General features: G+C 35.9%; 1 protein-coding gene across 1 annotated transcript; it reads left to right on the forward strand.

Annotated features, from left to right (window-relative positions):
• Positions 1-4460: 4460 nt before the first annotated feature.
• LOC131062754 (uncharacterized) lies at positions 4461-18494 on the forward strand. Its single transcript, XM_059211493.1, has 4 exons — positions 4461-4708; positions 17053-17352; positions 17753-17988; positions 18169-18494. Exons 1-4 carry the CDS (start codon positions 4461-4463, stop codon positions 18492-18494), a joined length of 1110 nt encoding a protein of 369 aa, XP_059067476.1.
• The last annotated feature ends 954 nt before the right edge of the window (positions 18495-19448 follow it).

Here is a 19448-nt window from a genome sequence, read left to right on the forward strand (position 1 = left end):
TATCAATGCAACATTGGCATTCCCGCTTTCATACATTTTTGCTTTCGCTTGTACATATTTCAGTCACTTTTGTGACATCCTGGTTCATTGGAACCCTCATGGCTTGAAACTGATCAATGTCCTAGTCTTAGGGTAATCGACTGATCAATTTACATGTCCTAAGTAGTATCAACCAAGTCATCTTTACATCAGTGATACCCGGTCATTCACTCCGAGTTAGTCCCCTGTCTCCTAATTACTGAAGAGTTTTATCACTAAGTACACAAGCACAACATTACTGAAAACAATCACTAAACAGTTTGAGCTATGCATGAAATTTTCTTTGTGTGCTTTCTTTTATATTGGTTTTCAATTATTATCCCTCTAAGTAACTCGAGGAAGTCTATCTTGAATAAGAGGAGAAAGGATTGGGGGTATAATATTTTCTTTGTTTTCTGCTTGTAGGAATGATTCTGATGATCTAAAAAACATCTAATCATCTGGGTGTCAGTGATAAGTGCCTTCACATTAAGGTGAAATCGCCACACATACCCTGACTCTGATTATTTGTATGCTACAGGGAGGTTCCCATCATTTCTTTGTCTGTTTTGAAGGAATTTCTTTATCATGCAATCTAGGTCCCTGCAAAATCTGTCCAAGGATATGAACGAAAAAAGGGTCATTGTGGACAAGATAATTAATATTGCACATGAAAGAAAGGAACTATAATATGCTTGCTATGTTTGTAAAATGCTCAATGATGAAAATGAAGCTTTTCAAATATAGTGACCAGGTTTCGGTTGCATCTCATTTTGCATCTCATCTTGCATTTCATTCTGCATCTTGTGAATTTAGAGTAATTTCGGTATGGTAACACTAATTTCTTTATCTTTTGAATGAGAAGTTGGAAGCATCATCATTTCTTAGCTAAGTGGTCTCTTTTTCATCATTGTTTCTCCAATCGAGTACTTGTGTATTGAGATGTTAGCTGCATACATGAGCATCTTTTATAGATCCATACATTTCATTTTATACTTATTTGCATTCATATTATTGCATGCAGAAAAATAAACATTTGCATTACTAGTTACTCATTCTCCTCATTTATTTGCATCATCATTTATTTGCATAAAAAGAAACAAAAATACACATCCATATTCCATTTGCATTCATTCATCTATACTGAAAAGATATGCATACATATAGAATAAAGCATATAGAAAAACATCTCATAATCAATCAACACAAGTACATTGAAATCAAATAGAGAGCTTCTAAATCAGTTGTCCGGATCAAAATCAAAATCTGATGTCAATTCTCTCATCAAAATTTCATGATGTTGACCACTTAGCGCTTTCATCAACTCCTCATTCTCTTCTTCAATTTACGCTCAATTTCTCATTAATCAACACTAAATCTCAATTTTATTCTCACATTAACTCTGATTTTAATCTTCAACATTAATCTTTGTGCTCAAATAACTTATCATCGCTACAAATTTTTTTTTGCCTACAATCACTGCGCAACCCTCGCTATCTTTCGATTTCTCTCCCGAGGGGGCATATTCATGACCTCAAAGTTGAGAATTTCTTTCAAAAATCTTCATTGCAAGTCGAGAAACTAATCTTTTCTAAACATAAAACAAGACCTCATCGCTAGGGGCATCTCAACTTCATCGCTTTATATCAAGTCAAGATTTCTTGACCATCTGAATCGAATCAATCGCTAGGGGCATATTAGTTTTATCGCTTCATATCAAGCCGACATTGTCTTTGTTTGAATTAGTCTCTTAACATTAATCAGTTTCATCATTTTTCATCAAGCTGATTATTTGTTGAAACTCAATCAAGGGTTTAAAGAGTATCTTTGATCAGACTCAATCTAAGTAGTTGTTCAGTTTCATCACATCAAATCAAGCTAGACAATTTATCTTCACTCATCGTATCTTGATCAATCAAGTTCAAGATTGATTTTATCTTCACTCACTGTGTCTAGTTCAATCAAGTTCTAGATCAGTAAGATCTGCTTCTTGATCAATCAAGTTCAAGTTCGGTATCTTTGCTCTCTATCCTTCCTAGTTCAATCAAGTTTGGGATCGGTATCGCTTTAATCAACTCTGTTCAGCTTCATTGCTTCAAATCAAGCTAAACACCTTGCTCTTCATCTAGTTTGTGATCAATCAAGTTCAGAACTGGTATCTCCTAGACATCAACTATTTTTTGAACCAATGCGCTGCTCGCACATTAATTCAAAGAGGGGCAAATGTAATACCCTAAAAATGGTCATCTAAACCATGAGCCCCTAATCTTGACAACGTCACCAAGGTCCTAACCAAAGGCAATTAAATAAATCTTGAGCACACAACTAATTTCTAAAATCATCAATGTCACATGGCAAAATTAATCACTCAATATTAATTAAATCATTTTAAATAATTATCTTATTTATTTTAATTAAATATCCTAGCATATTTAATTAAATAAATCAATTTGCCATTAAATCATCAAAAAGAGGAATTCATTTGAAAAACAAATAAAAATTGCCATAAATCTTCAAAAAAGGAAACAAATCAAGAAAGAGGAATTGGAAACTATGAGCACAAATCTTCAAAAAAAGAAACAAATAAAAAAAAGGAATTAATTTGAAAAAAAGAATTAAAAATTGAGAAAATAAATCAATTGGAGATAATCTTGTAAAAACAAATTAAAAATTGATAGATAATCTCAAAGAAAACAATTAAAATAATTTAATATTAAAATTGAACGAAATAGAGATTAAATCAGTTTTTTTCTGATTTTATCTTAATTTTAGTTCAATTTCCTTTAAAACTGAGAAAATCATCCAATCACATCAATTCACCTGGATTGTGCTTCCTCTTGGAAAATCTTGACCACTCATCATCATTTGATCTTAGCCGTTGGTTTCTTTATGAATTTTTCTATAAATTCAGGCTCTCATCTCTCATTCAAAAATCCTGGAGAATATATTGTTATTATGCTGTTTTTGCTCTAGGTTCATTAAGAATTTGCATTGAGATATTGCTTATTAGTTATTTCATATTTTTAAAAATCATTTAGCTTAAATATTCATATATTGCTTAAATCATGTTAGATTAACCTTGTATATCTAGATTAATCTTGCATCCATTTAGCTCATATTCATGCTCATATAGATTAAAAATCCTTCATTTAGGTGTTGTCTAGTCACTGGATAGCTTAGAAATCTGAGAGCAATCTAAACTCGCATCTACTAGAAGGCAATGTGTTGCCTTGTAATGGTTTATTATTCATTGATTATTGATTTACTAACCATGCATCTAATGACTTAATTGAATTGTTGTGTATTCCAGATACAGATACAGGTCCACTTTTAACACACACATGTACGGTGTGCTTCATAAAGAAGATATTAGGGCTTATATCCATTGCAAAATTGAAGAATTGGGTAATGCCAATATGCTATCACTCTACAACAAGCATCTGTTGGACAGTGTGGGAAATATAAATCTAGAATTCAAGGTACTTTAGGATAATGGTTTTGCACAATTTATTCTCTTTCTGGTACTTGATGAAGTAGAATGGGTTCGATATGTTCTAAGCAAAGTTCATGATGAGTTTATGTGGCTAGATTGACCTTACAAGATAACCAAAAAATCTATTGAAGTAGTTACCTATTTAAAAGCAACCGGTGAAGTCCCCGGATTAAGGAAAATACATAATACAACATTGACAAAGATTACCGGATCTCAGTTTGACAACCAGTCAATGACTATCAATGATATTTTTGAGCATGATGTTATATTTGTCGTGATGGTGATTAGATACAAAGTATATGAATCAAGCAGGTTGAATTATGTCTCCGACACGACTATCTTTGCAGCCTATGAAGTGTTAAAGGAAGACACAAGTTATGATCTTTGTACAGTACTCAATGAATTAATGAGCAACTTGAAGAAGATAAAACAAGATAAGAAACACATCTTCAAGTTTGGATCCTTAATTGTTTGTTTAGCACTCTATTTCATGAATGAGATCCCTGAAATTGGAAAAGTCCAATGGGCTTATGATAAATCGGTGGCAATGGAAATCAAGGAAGGATTGATGGGTTTGGGTGATAATGTAATGCAAAAATCAGCATTATGGGGCTTTTTAAAAACATTTCAAGCCACTATGAAAAGCAGAGAGAGAATTCCCAAAGAGATAGTGGAAAAGTATGAGAAGACTATCTATTTTATGGTTGATAAGGATCAATGTCATATGGAGGAAGTTGAGCCAAGAATTGTCTAGATCATGCCCATGGGGTATGAGGTAGATGCGGTCACACTTGATGCATATTGTCAACACTTGTTGAGTCAACCAGTGGACCAGAAAGAAGAGAGATTTGGCACTTTCCAAGAGAAGGACCCGGACCTTCACAAGAAATTCACTGTTCCCTGAAGGAAAAGAAAAGTAAGAAAGGAAGTTGAAGAACTTGCCGAGGAAATGGGCATAACTCAAGAAGTAGTGGAGAGAGCTAAAGAGAAAAACAAAGTAAAGGAGGAAGATGTGGTGAAGCCACAAGATAAAATGGTTCCTACTCCTCCCAAGAAATATAAGGCCAAGCCAAGCAAGTCTACACCTACCTCTAATGTGAAGCTGGTTCCTCCACCTAAGCCACAATCAAAATCAACTGGTGGAGTTGAAAAGAGGAAGAAAGAGAAATTTGGAAGGAAGTATGTTGTAGCTGAAGAGTAAACTGAATCAGATGAAGAAGTTAGAGAAGTTAAGAAAACTGCTACATTTGCTAGGGTAGTCAAAAAACTTGTATCCGGTTGTGCTCCATCTGAAAAGAAAGATAAAACACAAGGTGAGAAATCTGACAAAACAAGAGAAAACAAGAAGAAATATGAGATAGATGAAGCCCTCAAGTCAGGTAAGATAGAAGGTGTTGGCATTTTGATGATGTTTTGATTGTCATTGATGGACACACACTTTATTGATGTATGAGTTATGCTCAACCGGTAATTGCTCCAACCGGTATTGTATGTATAGTCTTTAGACTATCGATGTTTTGCAGAAAATGGTTTATTGGTCACTATTTGATTGAAGAGATCAAGCGGTATGAAGACCCCAAGCGGTTTGAGGAGATCAAGCGGTTTGAGGAGATCAAGTGGTACGAAGGAACCAAATGGTAGTTAACTTTTGATCGGAACACTTTGATCTACCAATCTTCATTTTTGTCAAATCGGTAATCAGTATATTGTATTAATCGGTATTACTCTGTGATGAGTTACCAACCGGTATTTCTATAATGTGTGATGAGTTATCATCCACCAACACTTTGGCGGTGATTTTGTGTCATGTTACTAAATGTGTCTAGATGCACTGAACCTAGGAACTTGTAGTCTAATCCTATTGGACCGACATGAAATCAATTTCCTTTATAAGGACATCATGTCTAGGGTTTGCATGTATGATGTATGAGATGTGTGATAGAAAAGGTTATGTGCGATCTTTGCAGAGAAGATTTAGTCTATGTGAAGAGATGGAGTGTGGAGATATTGAAGACTGAAGTAATGCTAAAATGCATTAACAATGAGCTATCAAGGATCTAATTAAGCATACTATGCTATTGCCTAGATCATTCACTTATTGATTACTAATATCTTCGACAAGTCTGAAACCCTTAACCAGATAGACCCAACAAAGCCTTTGTAAATCCTCTAACAAGGTGGTTCACAACTATGGATCTGAAATCCTTTAACAAGGTAGTCTTTAACAAGACTTATCTCCTAATAGAGATCTAGAATCCTAATAGGATCTGTTCTGGTTAAGAACATTGTTTGACCTTAACCAGTCTAAACTTAACCGGTCTGGTTTCTATTATGCAAATAGTTACTTGTGAGTTTCTGCTGACCGTGGTTTTTCCCATTTGGGTTTCCACATCAAATATCTTGTGTTATGGTGAGTGTGCTCTTGTGGGTGAATGCTTTGTTTTCTATTTGGTTTGCATTCATCTTAACCAGTTTATTAGTGAATCTGTTTTACCGGTTATCTACTAAACTGTTTAAGAGTTTTATTTCAATAATTTTTGGTATACTAATTCACCCCCCTCTTAGTATTCATCAATTGGTATCAGAGCCAACCTTTCTATAAGTCTAACCACTTGGAAGGAGATATGGGGGAATACAGTGTGAGGGAACTTACTCATCGTCTCACTCAAACTAAGAGAGCCTATGATGAACTCAAAGTCAAGTATAAATCCTCTTTGGCCAAAAGAAGAGAGCATGCTGAGAAACTGATGGAACTTACTAAAAATAGTTCTTCTGATGAAGATGACATGGATGCCCTAGTTGAAGAAGTTGAAAAATTGAATGAATATAAAGCCAATTTGAGAAAAGAGTTGGAAGGACCAACTATCAGAATGTGTCAAGAGCTTGAGAACAAAAGGAAAGCTGAAGATCTGGTAAAAGACAAAGATCATGAGATCTCCAAGCTAAAGAAAGAAATCAGTACCCTTACCACTCATCTCCAAGAGAGTAAAGTGGAAAAAGAAGAAATACAAGGTGAACTAAACATGGCTATTTCTGAGAATGCAACCTTGATGGAATCCAATGCTTCTATCTCCAAGGAACTTACTGAGTCAAAGGAGATACTTGCCGAATTCAATTAGAGTATTGTTAAGTTAGAGCAAAAGCAAGAATCGACAAAGCCAGTAAAGAATACCATTGGACTTGGTTTCTCTAGGTATGAGGAAGGTGAGACCTCTGGAACAAAAGCTGAAGCATCAAAGAAGCAACTGACATCCAAGGATAAAGGTAAGAAAAATTTTAAGCCTGTTTGCTTTAATTGTCTCAAAGAAGGACATACTACTAATTTGTGTAGAAGCAAGGCCTACAACAATTTTTCTTATTTTCTAAACAATAAGCCTAGATCCAATAGATTCAATGGAAACAGTTATGAATGAAAAAAGTTTGGGCATAGAGAATTTGAATGCAGGTCTGTTTTGCACAACACTAGGAGACATCCTCCAAGGACTCAAGGAGTTATCTCAGAACCTTATGTGAACCAGAATCCCAATCCGTATAATACCCATGACCATCGGTCAGGTGGTTATCAAGTGGAAACTAGTTGGAGAGAAACTTGTTTGATCTGTCATGGTAGCTGTCACACTGCTGCAACATGCAAAAGGAAGAATGGAAGTATGAATAATGGACCATGGAGAACACCTAGAATGGTATGCTATCATTGCAACAAACTGGGACACACTGCCAGAACTTGCAGACTGAGAAAGAACCTATCGGATGATATACCGATCACTCCAGAAGGGAAGATTGATGCTGAAACAATTCAAGTGGAAATGAATAAAACTTGGAAAAAGAAATCAAAGGAAGGATCACAGGATGAACCTGTTTCTGCACCTAGTGTGGAAGTCTCTGAACCGACAAACTGAGATTAGAAAAGCTTAGGGGGAACATATCGGTGAAATATTTCAAACCCTTGGTTTATATCAGTAAAGACCTTAACTAGTATATGTTACCTATCAATCGACAGACGATTTGAAGCAGTAAAAGGAAAAATTAGGGTTTGTACCCTAGCGATGATGCATTTATTATGGTAGGTGAGAAGTTGTTTAAAAGGGATTTTCGTCGTCATTATCAATTATCAGTTTTCGAGAGAAGAATTTTCAAGAGGAGAGCGACAAAGAGTGATTCATCTAGTGATTCAAAGTGAATTCAAAAATCTTGTAGAGGAATCTAGAGATCTTTTTCAATCTATCAGTGAAGAACACTAAGTGGTAATCGAGTAATAGAAGTGGTGTATTGTGGGAGACATTTCCAAACCCTAAATTTTGGATTGTGAAGGTATTTCTCAAATTTCTCTCTTATCATGGCTTCTGCATCGCTCTCTAGTTCTAGTGCACCTATAGATTCAGCTGAATTCCTTCAAAAGAAAGAAAAATACAATGTCCTATCTCAAATACCCACTGGAGTTATTGTTGAGGAAGATATTTTAGGGTATATTGACTGTAAATTGGAAGACCTAGGATCCCTAGTGATTCATTCCCAGCTAAGTCTATTCTATGGGGATGATAAGAAGATCAAACTTGAGTACAGTGTCCTTGAGAAGATGAAACTACATAATGCGGTATACTTTCTGGAAGAGTTCACAGAAGAACATATCCGCATCATCCTCAACAGAGTACATGGTGATAGATGTATCTTGAGTGGACGCATGACATCACACCGAAAGAAATTCATGCCATCACCAATTTCTACAATATTGGAGAGGTACCATCTCTACAAAAGGTCACCAAGACTGAAATGACTAAGCTCACCGGTTCTATGAGTGACCAACGGGCGATGACCATCAACACCATCAAAGATGATCTGGTGAAATATGCTTGCATGGTGATTGGTTACCGAATATTCTATGCCAACAGAATGAACTCTGTCCCTACTACTGCAGTGAATACTGCTTACAGAATGATTAAGGAAGACACTTCATTTGACCTCTGTACCTGTCTACAGAAGCAATTGCTACTGAACCTGAATTCCATCAAACAGGATAATTCTCTAAGGTTCAGGTTTGGACAACTTTTGGTTGGTTTATTCTTCTACTTTCAAGGTAATTTCCCTGGAGAAGGTGATGTGTAGTGGTCTACTGACTTACCGGTTTCCAAGCAAATCAAGGAAAGTCTATAAGTAGTGGGAACTGGATATCTTGAGGTTCTAAACAAGTATTTTAATGAATTCAAGAAGAAAATGAAACAGAGGATGAGGATATCTGATGATATTGTGAAGGAATATAAGGATGACATGTACTTCACAATAAAGGTAGATGAATGCATAATGGAAGCGGTGGAACCGAGAAAGGAAGCAGATGAACCTATGGGTTATGAAGTGGTGAATGACCTATTGATCGGGTATGCCTCTACCCTACTTGCCTCACCACTAGATGCTAAGAAAAAGAGAACTGGTACCTACTTGGAGAGGGTCACACCGGTTGAAGACACAAAACAGAAAAAAGGGCAAAGCAATGCCATCGGTATCTATACCGGTTACCTCTGCCAGTCCAAAAGTGACCAAGCGGTCACCAGCTAAGAAGAAACCTGAGGTTGTTCCAACCAAAGTCTTTGAGAGGAAGTGGAAAACCAAAACTAGCTCACCGGAATCAGAGGACACTGAACTAAAAATTCAACCAAAGAAGACAAGGCAATCAAGCAAAAAGGAAAAGTCTACCAGTAATGTTCCTGCAACTTTAGCACTGATAAATATAGATATCTCCTCTTATAAGTCAATGATACATTGTCAGAGGACAATTAAGAGTATTAGGAGAAAAATTCTTGATGATTTAAAGGAGTATTTTGATGATTTTAATGATAATGAAAAAGAAGAAGTAGAATAGGAAGTCATCAAATATTTATGTGTTAATGACTAGTCACCATCAGAGATTAGATCGGTTACAACAGATTCTTTGTACAATTCTTTAGATAGCAAATGGCGATTGCCATTGAGAGAGAATAGTAGATCAGAGAGAAAATTTTTGCACAATATTTTCCTGATGCTTCTAATTCAGAATTATTTGAGATAATGGATAAGAACAAAGGCATCTTCTTCATGAGAAGGATAAGACTCAGGCTACTAGAAGGAAAAGCTTCTAAAGTGGAAAAGGATACTCACATTCATGTGAAAGTTGCTATCAATATGCACTGAGTATCTGAAGCCACTAAGAAGGCTGAATAAGAAACTGGCCTATCATCAAACCAACAAGATGAAGTATTTGACAGTGAAGGTGAAAGAGTGACAAAACAACGTATTGATGTTGATGCATTAGATAATGAGGATGTCACTCCTAGCAAAGAGAAAGAGAAACATGATTAAAAAAAAGCAGAGAAAGAGAAACAGGACAAAGAGAAAGCGAAGAAAGAGCAAGAGGAAAAAGCAAGGCAGGAAGAAAACAAGAGAAAAGAGGAAGAGAAGAAGAAAGAGGAAGAGAAGAAGAAAGAGGAGGAGAAGAGGAAAGAAGAGGAGAAGAGGAAAGAAGAGGAGAAGAGGAAGAAAGAAGAAAGGAAGAAGGAGGAAGAAAAGAAAAAGTAGGAAGAGGACAAAAAGAAAGAAGAAATGAAGAAGAAACAAGAAGATGAACAAAAGAAGAAAGAAGAGGATAAGAAAAAAGCAAAAGAGGAGAAGGAAGCAGAGAAGAACAAACAAGAGGAGACTCCTAAGGCAACTGATGATCCAACCAAATAGGTTGATACCACTAGTCCTATTGAGCTTCAATCAATAGATGAGTCTGAGCTACTTCAAAACATCAAACTTGCATAGGAGAGACTGGAAGCATTGCGGAGGAAGAAGGAACAAGATGCCATACAAACTGTGGTTGACACCCTTACCAGTCCGATTCCCGGTACCAACCTCCCCAGTACCAATTCCTCTTTGTCTAATCTTAAACTTCTTTGTACCATAGTGGAGGACCAGGTACAATGCTTAGAAGATGTTGCTGAAGCCACTGCAAAGAAGAATCATGAAAAGGCACTCAACACTGCCTTATTCAAGCAAATGAATGAACTGCGGACACAAATACTAAAACAACAAAATGATATCAGTGTTGCAATGGGTGAAGGTAAATTACTGTTGAGTAAATTCTACCAACCCTATCTATTTTGTGATGATGTACTTAAATAGAAAGCTCAACTCCAATCAGAGCTACAAGATTATATGAGCAATTTCAAGATGCCATATGATTCATTCACTACATATGGGAAAATGGTTCATCATTATCAGCTTTAGACTACCAAGATGGACTCAGAGATCAACAACCAGTCTAAAGATTTGTAGGAGCTTCAACTGATCCTATTGCCTAGACTGCAGGATTCTTCAGAAATGTTTTCTCAATCTGGAAGCTATCACGATAACTCAAGAGATGAGTACCATTGATGCAATGGAAGAAATGGTATTCCAGATGAAGACTGAAAGTGAGGTTGCTACCTCATTACTTGAGTCATGGACATTGGCCATGAAAATTTTTATGCAGGACTTTAAATCTATTTTTGATAAGTTTCATTCCTTATTGTCACGAACATTTACTATATTTTTATATATAAGGAAATAGGGGTTATTTTGCATTACTTTGTCATTGTTGGTAAAGGGGGAGTAGTGACAGTAAATTTTTTGTGAATGTTACCATTTCTTGTATACTTTCATGTTACCATTTTGGGAAGTAGTGTACATTGTAATTTCTGCAAAAGGGATAGTGTATATGCTTAGGGGGAGTAATTTTGATTATGTCATTTTTGTTGTAAAAACACTTAGATGTCAAAATTTTCGTAAGTGTTGCCATCAATGCCAAAGGGGGAGATTGTTGGCATTTTGATGATGTTTTGATTGTCATTGATGGACACACACTTTCTTGATGTATGAGTTATGCTCAACTAGTAATTGCTCCAACCAGTATTGTATGTATAGTCTTTAGACTATCGGTGTTTTGCAGAAAATGGTTTATTGGTCACTATTTGACTGAAGAGCTCAAGCAATATGAAGACCCCAAGCGGTTCGAGGAGATCAAGCGGTATGAAGGAACCAAGCAGTAGTTAACTTTTGATCAGAACACTTCGATCTACCAGTCTTATTTTTTGTCAAACCGGTAATCGGTATATTGTATTAATCGATATTACTCTGTGATGAGTTACCAACTGGTATTTCTGTAATGTGTGATGAGTTATCATCCACCAACACTTTGGTAGTGATTTTGTGCTATGTTACCAAATGTGTCTAGATGCACTGAACCTAGGAACTTGTAGTCTAATTCTATTGGACCGACATGCAATTAGTTTCCTTTATAAGGACATCATGTCTAGGGTTTGCATGTATGATGTATGAGATGTGTGATAGAAAAGGTTATGTGCGATCTTTGCAGAGAAGATTAAGTCTGTGTGAAGAGATAGAGTGTGGAGATATTGAAGACTGAAGTAATACTGAAATGCATTAACAATGAGCTGTCAAGGATCTAATTAAGCATATTGTGCTATTGCCTATATCATTCACTTGTTGATTACTAATATCTTCGTCAAGTCTGAAACCTTTAGCCGGGTAGGCCCAGCAAAGCCTTTATAAATCCTCTAACAAGGTGGTTCACAACTGTGGATTTGAAATCCTTTAACAAGGTAGTCTTTAACAAGACTTATCTCCTAACAAAGATCTAGATTCCTAACAGGATCCATTCTGGTGAAGAACATTGTATGACCTTAACCGGTCTGACCTTAACCAGTCTGGTTTCTATTCTGCAGATAGTTACTTGTGAGTTTCTGCTCACTGTGGTTTTTCCCATTTGGGTTTCCATGTCAAATATCTTTTGTTATGGTGATTGTGCTCTTGTGGGTGAATGCTTTGTTTTCTATTTGGTTTGTATTTATCTTAACCGGTTTATTAGTGAATTTGTTTTACTGGTTATTTGCTAAATTGTTTAAGAGTTTGATTTCAGTAATTTTTGGTATACTAATTCACCCCCCCCTCTTAGTATTCATCAGAATATTCTTATACTATTGTACCTCCATTACAATAGATTATAGATAGAATAGTTAATGAAGGTAATTTAAACAATATTTTTGTATATTATGAGCATTCTATTGAGATAGATCAGAGAGCTATTTGTTTGATGTTTTACATGTACATTTCCATCATAAGAGCATTTATTGTTGGATTGAATATGCAGGAAGTATGCTGCAGTATTAGAGGGAACCTACTATGACCTATTTTCAAAACTGAACAAGTACCGTTGGGGCATGCTAAGGGTTGGCACTAAACATGGACTGCATGAGGAAGTTTCAGTATGACTGTATTGGGATCCTTATAAAGACATTCTTTGGGCCTATGTGATAGACTTTGATATTTATTAGCACATATGAAGTGTTCATGGAAGGTTGGAAGTGTAAACAATATATGAAGAGGAGCTTAATTAGCATAATTATCAAATTTGAGCTATTGGCGTAAGTTACCCCAAAAAGACCAATTAGCATAAACAATGAAAGAACCTATCGACGTGACCTAAACTAACCACTCCGAAAGATAACCAAAAGAAAGTTCAAAAGGAGGGTTTCATCGGTGTAACATTCACTATCGAGGGTATGAGAAAAGGTTGTGCCGATAGCTGATGAGGTTATTGATATAACTTACACCGATGAAAGAGAATGCAAAGTAGAGGTCAACAATATCATCGGGTCATCAGATAATGTCATTCAATGCTACCCCAATACCTAAAGGGCTAGGTGGAAAAAGTGGTGTCATCGACATGACTTACTCCAATGAGGCAATACCAAAAGGTGGAAAATACTAAGTGATTGGGATATCTTAAACCATCGGTGAAAAGTGTTTTAGGTTACACCGATACCCGATGAGAAGGACAAGCTGGAAACGGATAAGGAGAATTGATTAGGATGAGTTACACCAATCGAAGACCAAGTCATCGGGATATCACCGCCTCATCGGGAGAAGACACTTTTTTGTTACATTAACACCCGATGAAAAAACAAAAAAAGGTGTGATTAAGGAGATCTCATTGGGGAAATGTATGCTGATAGACCGGAGCAACAAAAGATACATTAATGCAAAGGTGATGACGTCAGGTCATCGGAGAAACATAAAGTGAGTTGTTTTGATGCCCGATAAGATGACCTGATGTAACAAACAAGATGCAAACCATGGACGAGGACTCATTGGGATAACTTAAACCATCAGAGGATCATATTTAGAGTTATGCCGATGCCCGATGGGCATAATGCCATGAAGGAAAAGGAGGGTATATCAGAATGACATATGCCGATGAAAAGGATGGGTGGCACCAAGTGATTGAATTATAGCTAGTATAAGGAAATGACAACACCATCTCAATTGAGTAATTGCTCTTGAAGTATCAAATATATATATAAAAGCTGGTATAAGGAAATGACATAGCAAACTAAAGCTAACAAAGAGATTGGAGTGAAATTAAGCTACAAAAATTTTAATTTCATTAAAGCTTGAGGTATTTAGATATGGAGGGTTCTAGTTCAAAAGGAAAGAGGAAGATCACTGAGGTCTCTGAGAGCGCTTCGAAGAAGTCTAAAGGTGGAGAAGGTGCATAGAAATGAGATCTAAGGCTAACCTTCCTATCCATGACCAGTTAGAAGATGATTTCAAGGAAATTGGTGATGTCTGGACTAGGATTAGAGGTCACGAGTTGTTCTTGTATCATTATTCAAGAAGGAGTAAGCTGAACCCAATTTCAAACCCATGGACAATGGGATTGGGTAAACTTGTGGTTCCTAACGTCTTTGTGAATATTCAATTGATGAAAACATTGGCTAGGGCTTATAATGCCACAAAAAGATGTATTCAATTGCCAAATGGTGATGCATTCATCAGTATCTCAGCAGCCACCACTCAAGAGGTTTCTGATCTTGGATTTGAATTTGATGTGCTACTATCTTTTGAGAAATTGGAGGAAGAGTATACAAAGATGGATACTGTATACAATGGGTAGAATTTGGCCATACATAAGGATGAGAAAGGAAAGTTAACAAATGAAGATGCTGGTAAAAGAGGTAGGAAAGTATAAACCATTATATGAGGAACTCTTAAGAAGCAGGGGCGAGCCTATACCCTAGATAGAAGATGAGTCCAAAATGAAAAAGAAGTGTGAAGAATTGCACAAAGAAAACAAAAATTTGAAGGAAAGAATGCAGAGCATAAGGAAAGACACAACATGTGTCCTACTATCTAAATGATTTGAGAATATGCAGAAGGTACTGGAGGAATTCTGGACTGTCTACCAGAGAAACATGGATAACACAGTGTCGCACTAGAGGATTTTGGATTGGATAAACATGTTACTGTAGGATCAGACATTGAATGACAAAAGGATAAATAAGGTTAAAAAACTGATTGACACACATGAAGGATTCACAACAGAGTTGAAAATTGAATATGAGGAGTGTAAGGGTATTGTCAATCATGGATTCCCAAGCGTGGTAGATGTTATGGGGGTAATAAAGGACAAAAAATAGTGATTACCGAATGCACATCCCTACTTAGTTTAGCCCTTAGCATTGCTCGTGCAGATACTTTGGATATGCATGAAATAGGGGAGCAGGTTGAGAGTTTTGTCACAATGGAAATAGAAGTCAGAGACATTATCTTGAATGCCTACACATATAAAGATAAAGGATAACTTCGACATATCCAAAAATATGGTTAGCGGCTGGATGGAAAGAATTAGTCTATGTCATTGTAATTTATTTTGTTTATAGCAATTAAGGATTCAGTTAGGCTATGTTAGTTTTAGTTTGTACTAATGAAAGGGTGTGTCCTTTCATTCATATCTTTTGAGTCATATACATATAGAGAGTCATTTTGTATTCTAGGGGAGAGAACTTAAGAAAGACTACTATTTTTTTAGATTGTCTGTTGGAACTAGCAGTGTTATGTAAAACCGGTCAGTAGAAATGAAAATCCATTTTGTGCAAGCAAGTGTATCATGAAGTACCTGTGAGTCCACAGTTTTTGTATACCCATTGTTCAAAAAATTAATATACAATATTTGCTATCTTTATCTTCAAATCGTTTCATGTTATATGGTGTTGATGAGTTAAAATCATTTTGATAAATCTGAATAAGGTTTGTTGCAGTTTTTTTATCACTTGTTGTTATATATATAACAAAATTTCTTTTGTTGTTTTTATAACATACATTGAAGTCATTGCAATGATAGTCTTGCATACTTGTGAATTCTCTCAAACCATCTCCAGGGATCACAAATATTTATCCATTAAGTAACATGTAAATTGTCAGATAAGGCACTGGTCTGTTATTAGTTTTCTATGAGTAAATTTGGTATGCACAAAGTCCTCACTAGAGAAACATATTACTAGTTTCTACTACTATTGTTTTTTCATAATCACTCAAGGTTCCAACAAAATTCTTTTATAAGTTTTTATTCATTATCAATTATATTCAAGTTTTGAGATTTGACCAAGTTAAAAGCACATAATAAAGCATAGTTGCAGGAAATATTTTGCCGTTCTTGTAAACAACTAATTTGTTAAGTTTAAATTCACTATAAAGAAATCTCTTTGTACTTTGGAGATTGAGGTATACCCACCTAGGTCTAGTGGAGCCTAAAGTGCAGAGGAATTTGGTCTTTGACCATTCCTGTTTGTTGGCAAAGGCTGATTGAGTAGGAGAGTTGGCAAAGCTCTAGGATTTCAAATCTGTGGTTTTGGGAAACCACATATTGGAGACTTTTGCTGGGGAGTTGTCACATGAAGTGTTCAGAATTTCTGGTGGTTTTTTCTCAGACTCTGCTAGAGGAAGGAGTCCAAAAGATTGTAAAAGGTATTATTTGTCTTAGGAGGTGGTGACTCTACATTTAATATATGAGTAATAATTGGTATTTTGAAAAAATAAGAGAAACCCCTAGGAATTTGTCAATAAGGTTAATGTAGGGGAGAAGGTCTCTGCACAAGGGACAAGATAATTTTGTTCAATTAAGTCCAAAGAAAAGAAATAAATAAAAGAAATCAAATATGTCATTTGGGGGTTATAAGAAGTTTCCTAATAGGGAGGATGGTTCTTCATCTCGTGATAGATTTGAAAATATGGAGGAGAATCCTTTCTATAAATTAAAAACCAAATAAAATAAAGGTGGCCATGATGAAACCCTGATTGCTGAGGAAAATGAAGAAAGGCAGTGGGATGCAGTCATAATTAAAATGGTTGATGCTAAATGGAGATGAATCCAAAATAGCAAGGTCTCCTAAGAGACAACCAAACTGGATATTACGGAAGCTCGGATTAAAAAGAGATACCATTCAAAGCCCTATGTCAAACAGGGTTGAAGAAGAGAAAGGAAGAGGCAAAGCAAGTAGACTAACAACTCCTAGGTATAGTCCCTCTCACATGAGAAACCTGGAACAACCATTTAGGGTTTATAATAATCCATTATCTCATGTTGTGGATAATAATTATGAAAAATGGGATAAATGGAAAAATATACCCTACAATGAAAATAGAAACTAGTATAATTATAGACAATGCAATAATCATAATGATGTAAGAAGAACTAACAGTGGGGAAATTGTTGGTAACTGGAATAGTAGAGATAAGACCAACAACGTGAGCAATAATAGGAGAAACTATGGTAACAATGGAAACTATGGCAACAATGGTAATGGGAACAATCGAAATGGGAATAACAATAATGGTGGAGGTAATAATGGAAACAATGGTAATAATGGAGGAAATGGAAATTATCAAACTCACAACTATGGTTGCAGACCACCTATGACCATTGAAAGGTACAAACAATTGGATTTTAGTGGGATAATTGGAAATCCTAATCAGATTTCAAATGATTTAAGGTTAGCTATCCCTAAATTCACAGGAAATGGGACTGATTCTGCAAAACAACATGTGATAACTGTAAAAAATACCATTGAAGAATTTAAAGTCCCTTTATGAAGATGTTTTTATGAAAATTTTTGTTCAATCTCTAATAGAGGATGCTGGAGAATGGTATAGGAATCTTCCTGACAAATGCATTGGTAGTTTGTAGGAGTTTGTGACAATATTCTTGGAAGAGTTTGGAGATCACAATGATACTTCATTTGCATCTCATGAGTTGACTAGCATAAAGAAGAATCAGAATGAATCAGTCTCTGAATTTAATAAAAGGTTTAATAAAGTACTTAATAGAATAGAAAGAGATATTAGACCTGTTGATTCATTTTTGATTGATTTTTATTTGAGTTCTTTTGACAGCAAGACTCACTATGAGATTCTATCTCACAAACCTACCACCTTGCAGCAAGCATTTAAGACAACCTCTACCATTGAAAATAACATAAAAGCTGCTAGGAGAATTTGTAAGAGAGATGATCCAAAACTATATAATCCTAGAGCAACGAAAAAGGATGAGCTTAGTCAAATCATGGACATGTTGAAAGATATGAAGGGTAAGCAAAATCACAATGAGAAGTTGTCCCCATATAGAGGAGGTAAGCCAATGAATTACAATAGACCAAGATTGCATGACATGCCATATAATACAAACTAGAAAGATGGTAAACCAGTGAATGAAAATCTAAGAAAAGAAACTCCTGATCTGCTAAAGAAGGTAAAAAATTTGGTGGAAGAATATCCATGGTGTGAAGTTTGCAATTTACCCCATGTTGCAGAACAATGTATGATTGCTCAGGGTTTTTTAGAAGAGAAGGAACATGAGAGTCAATATGAGACCACAATGAATGTACTTTCATCAAATCTATTTTGGGGTAGGGATGAGGATTCATTTGAGGATGAGCAACCATCAAATATACAATGGAGAAGAGAGAGCCAACAACATAGTGTACAACAAGTTTTTACTGATGATGATGCAGACATCTCGTCCCTGAGGAGATTGTTCCATAATGGAGAGCTAGTGCATTCCTTGAGAAACTTAATAGATGAAGAAATGAAAGCCTATACTATAGCAGCAATAGCTCAGGCAAAAAGCAATTATTAACTAAGGAACATAATAGTGAACCCAGAGCAAGGTAAGCCATCCAAGATATTTGTAAAGGTTCCTAAAGTTGGTGGAAACGAAGACACCATCACTAACAATGAAAAGGAAAGTGCAACAGAAAGGGTCAAACAAGTAGAACCTCCTAAATTTACCAAGCCAATTGAAAGGAAACAAATTAGTAAGCCACTTTCAAATTATGGATCATTTATGTCTCAAGCTTTATCACAAGTGAAAATATCCACTAGTACATTCGAAGCTGATTTTTGATAGCCGTTTGTCGGATTTGCGATGAGTTTTCATCAAAGTGCCGACAAAATCGACCATCGAATACTCGGTGTTAGATTGGTCGATGATGCCATGCCTGTCAGAAATACGACAATCCAATGGACTCTACCGACGGTCAAAGAAGTCATCCGAATCAGTAGATTTCGTTGCAAAGCTGACGATGATTTGGAACTTCACACTGACAGTGATGCTGTTTATCTGACGCTTGTATCGTCAGTCTATTCAGAGACATCGACGACCATCTGACTATGAAGTGCCATTGCACGTACATCATCCTCATTGAATGTTTGTGTCATTTGAGTCAGAAGTGCAACGACTCCAGAACAATTCACTGACGAGAATGATGTATGTTTGCCGATTACATCATCGGTCGAAAGCTTGGTATTCATCGTAATTCTGATGTTGATAATTTTTATCAAAAAAAATTAATTATTATCCATCAAAAGCAGAGAGGGTCTTCATCGACGAGAAAAGTTCTCAAGGAAATAATACTATCAGTGCAACATAAAAAGGACCCACCGAAAGGAGCATTTTCATGGAAAGAATAATATCGATCAGACAAAAGGAAGCTACATCGATAAAAGATATCAATGAGGATATAGGTTTCAAGGAGGTTAAAAGGCATGTTCTTGATATGCATGGTTTTGCCGATGTAACTTTATTGGTGAA

Source organism: Cryptomeria japonica, chromosome 9, assembly GCF_030272615.1.
Source record: "Cryptomeria japonica chromosome 9, Sugi_1.0, whole genome shotgun sequence".
NCBI lineage: Eukaryota > Viridiplantae > Streptophyta > Pinopsida > Cupressales > Cupressaceae > Cryptomeria > Cryptomeria japonica.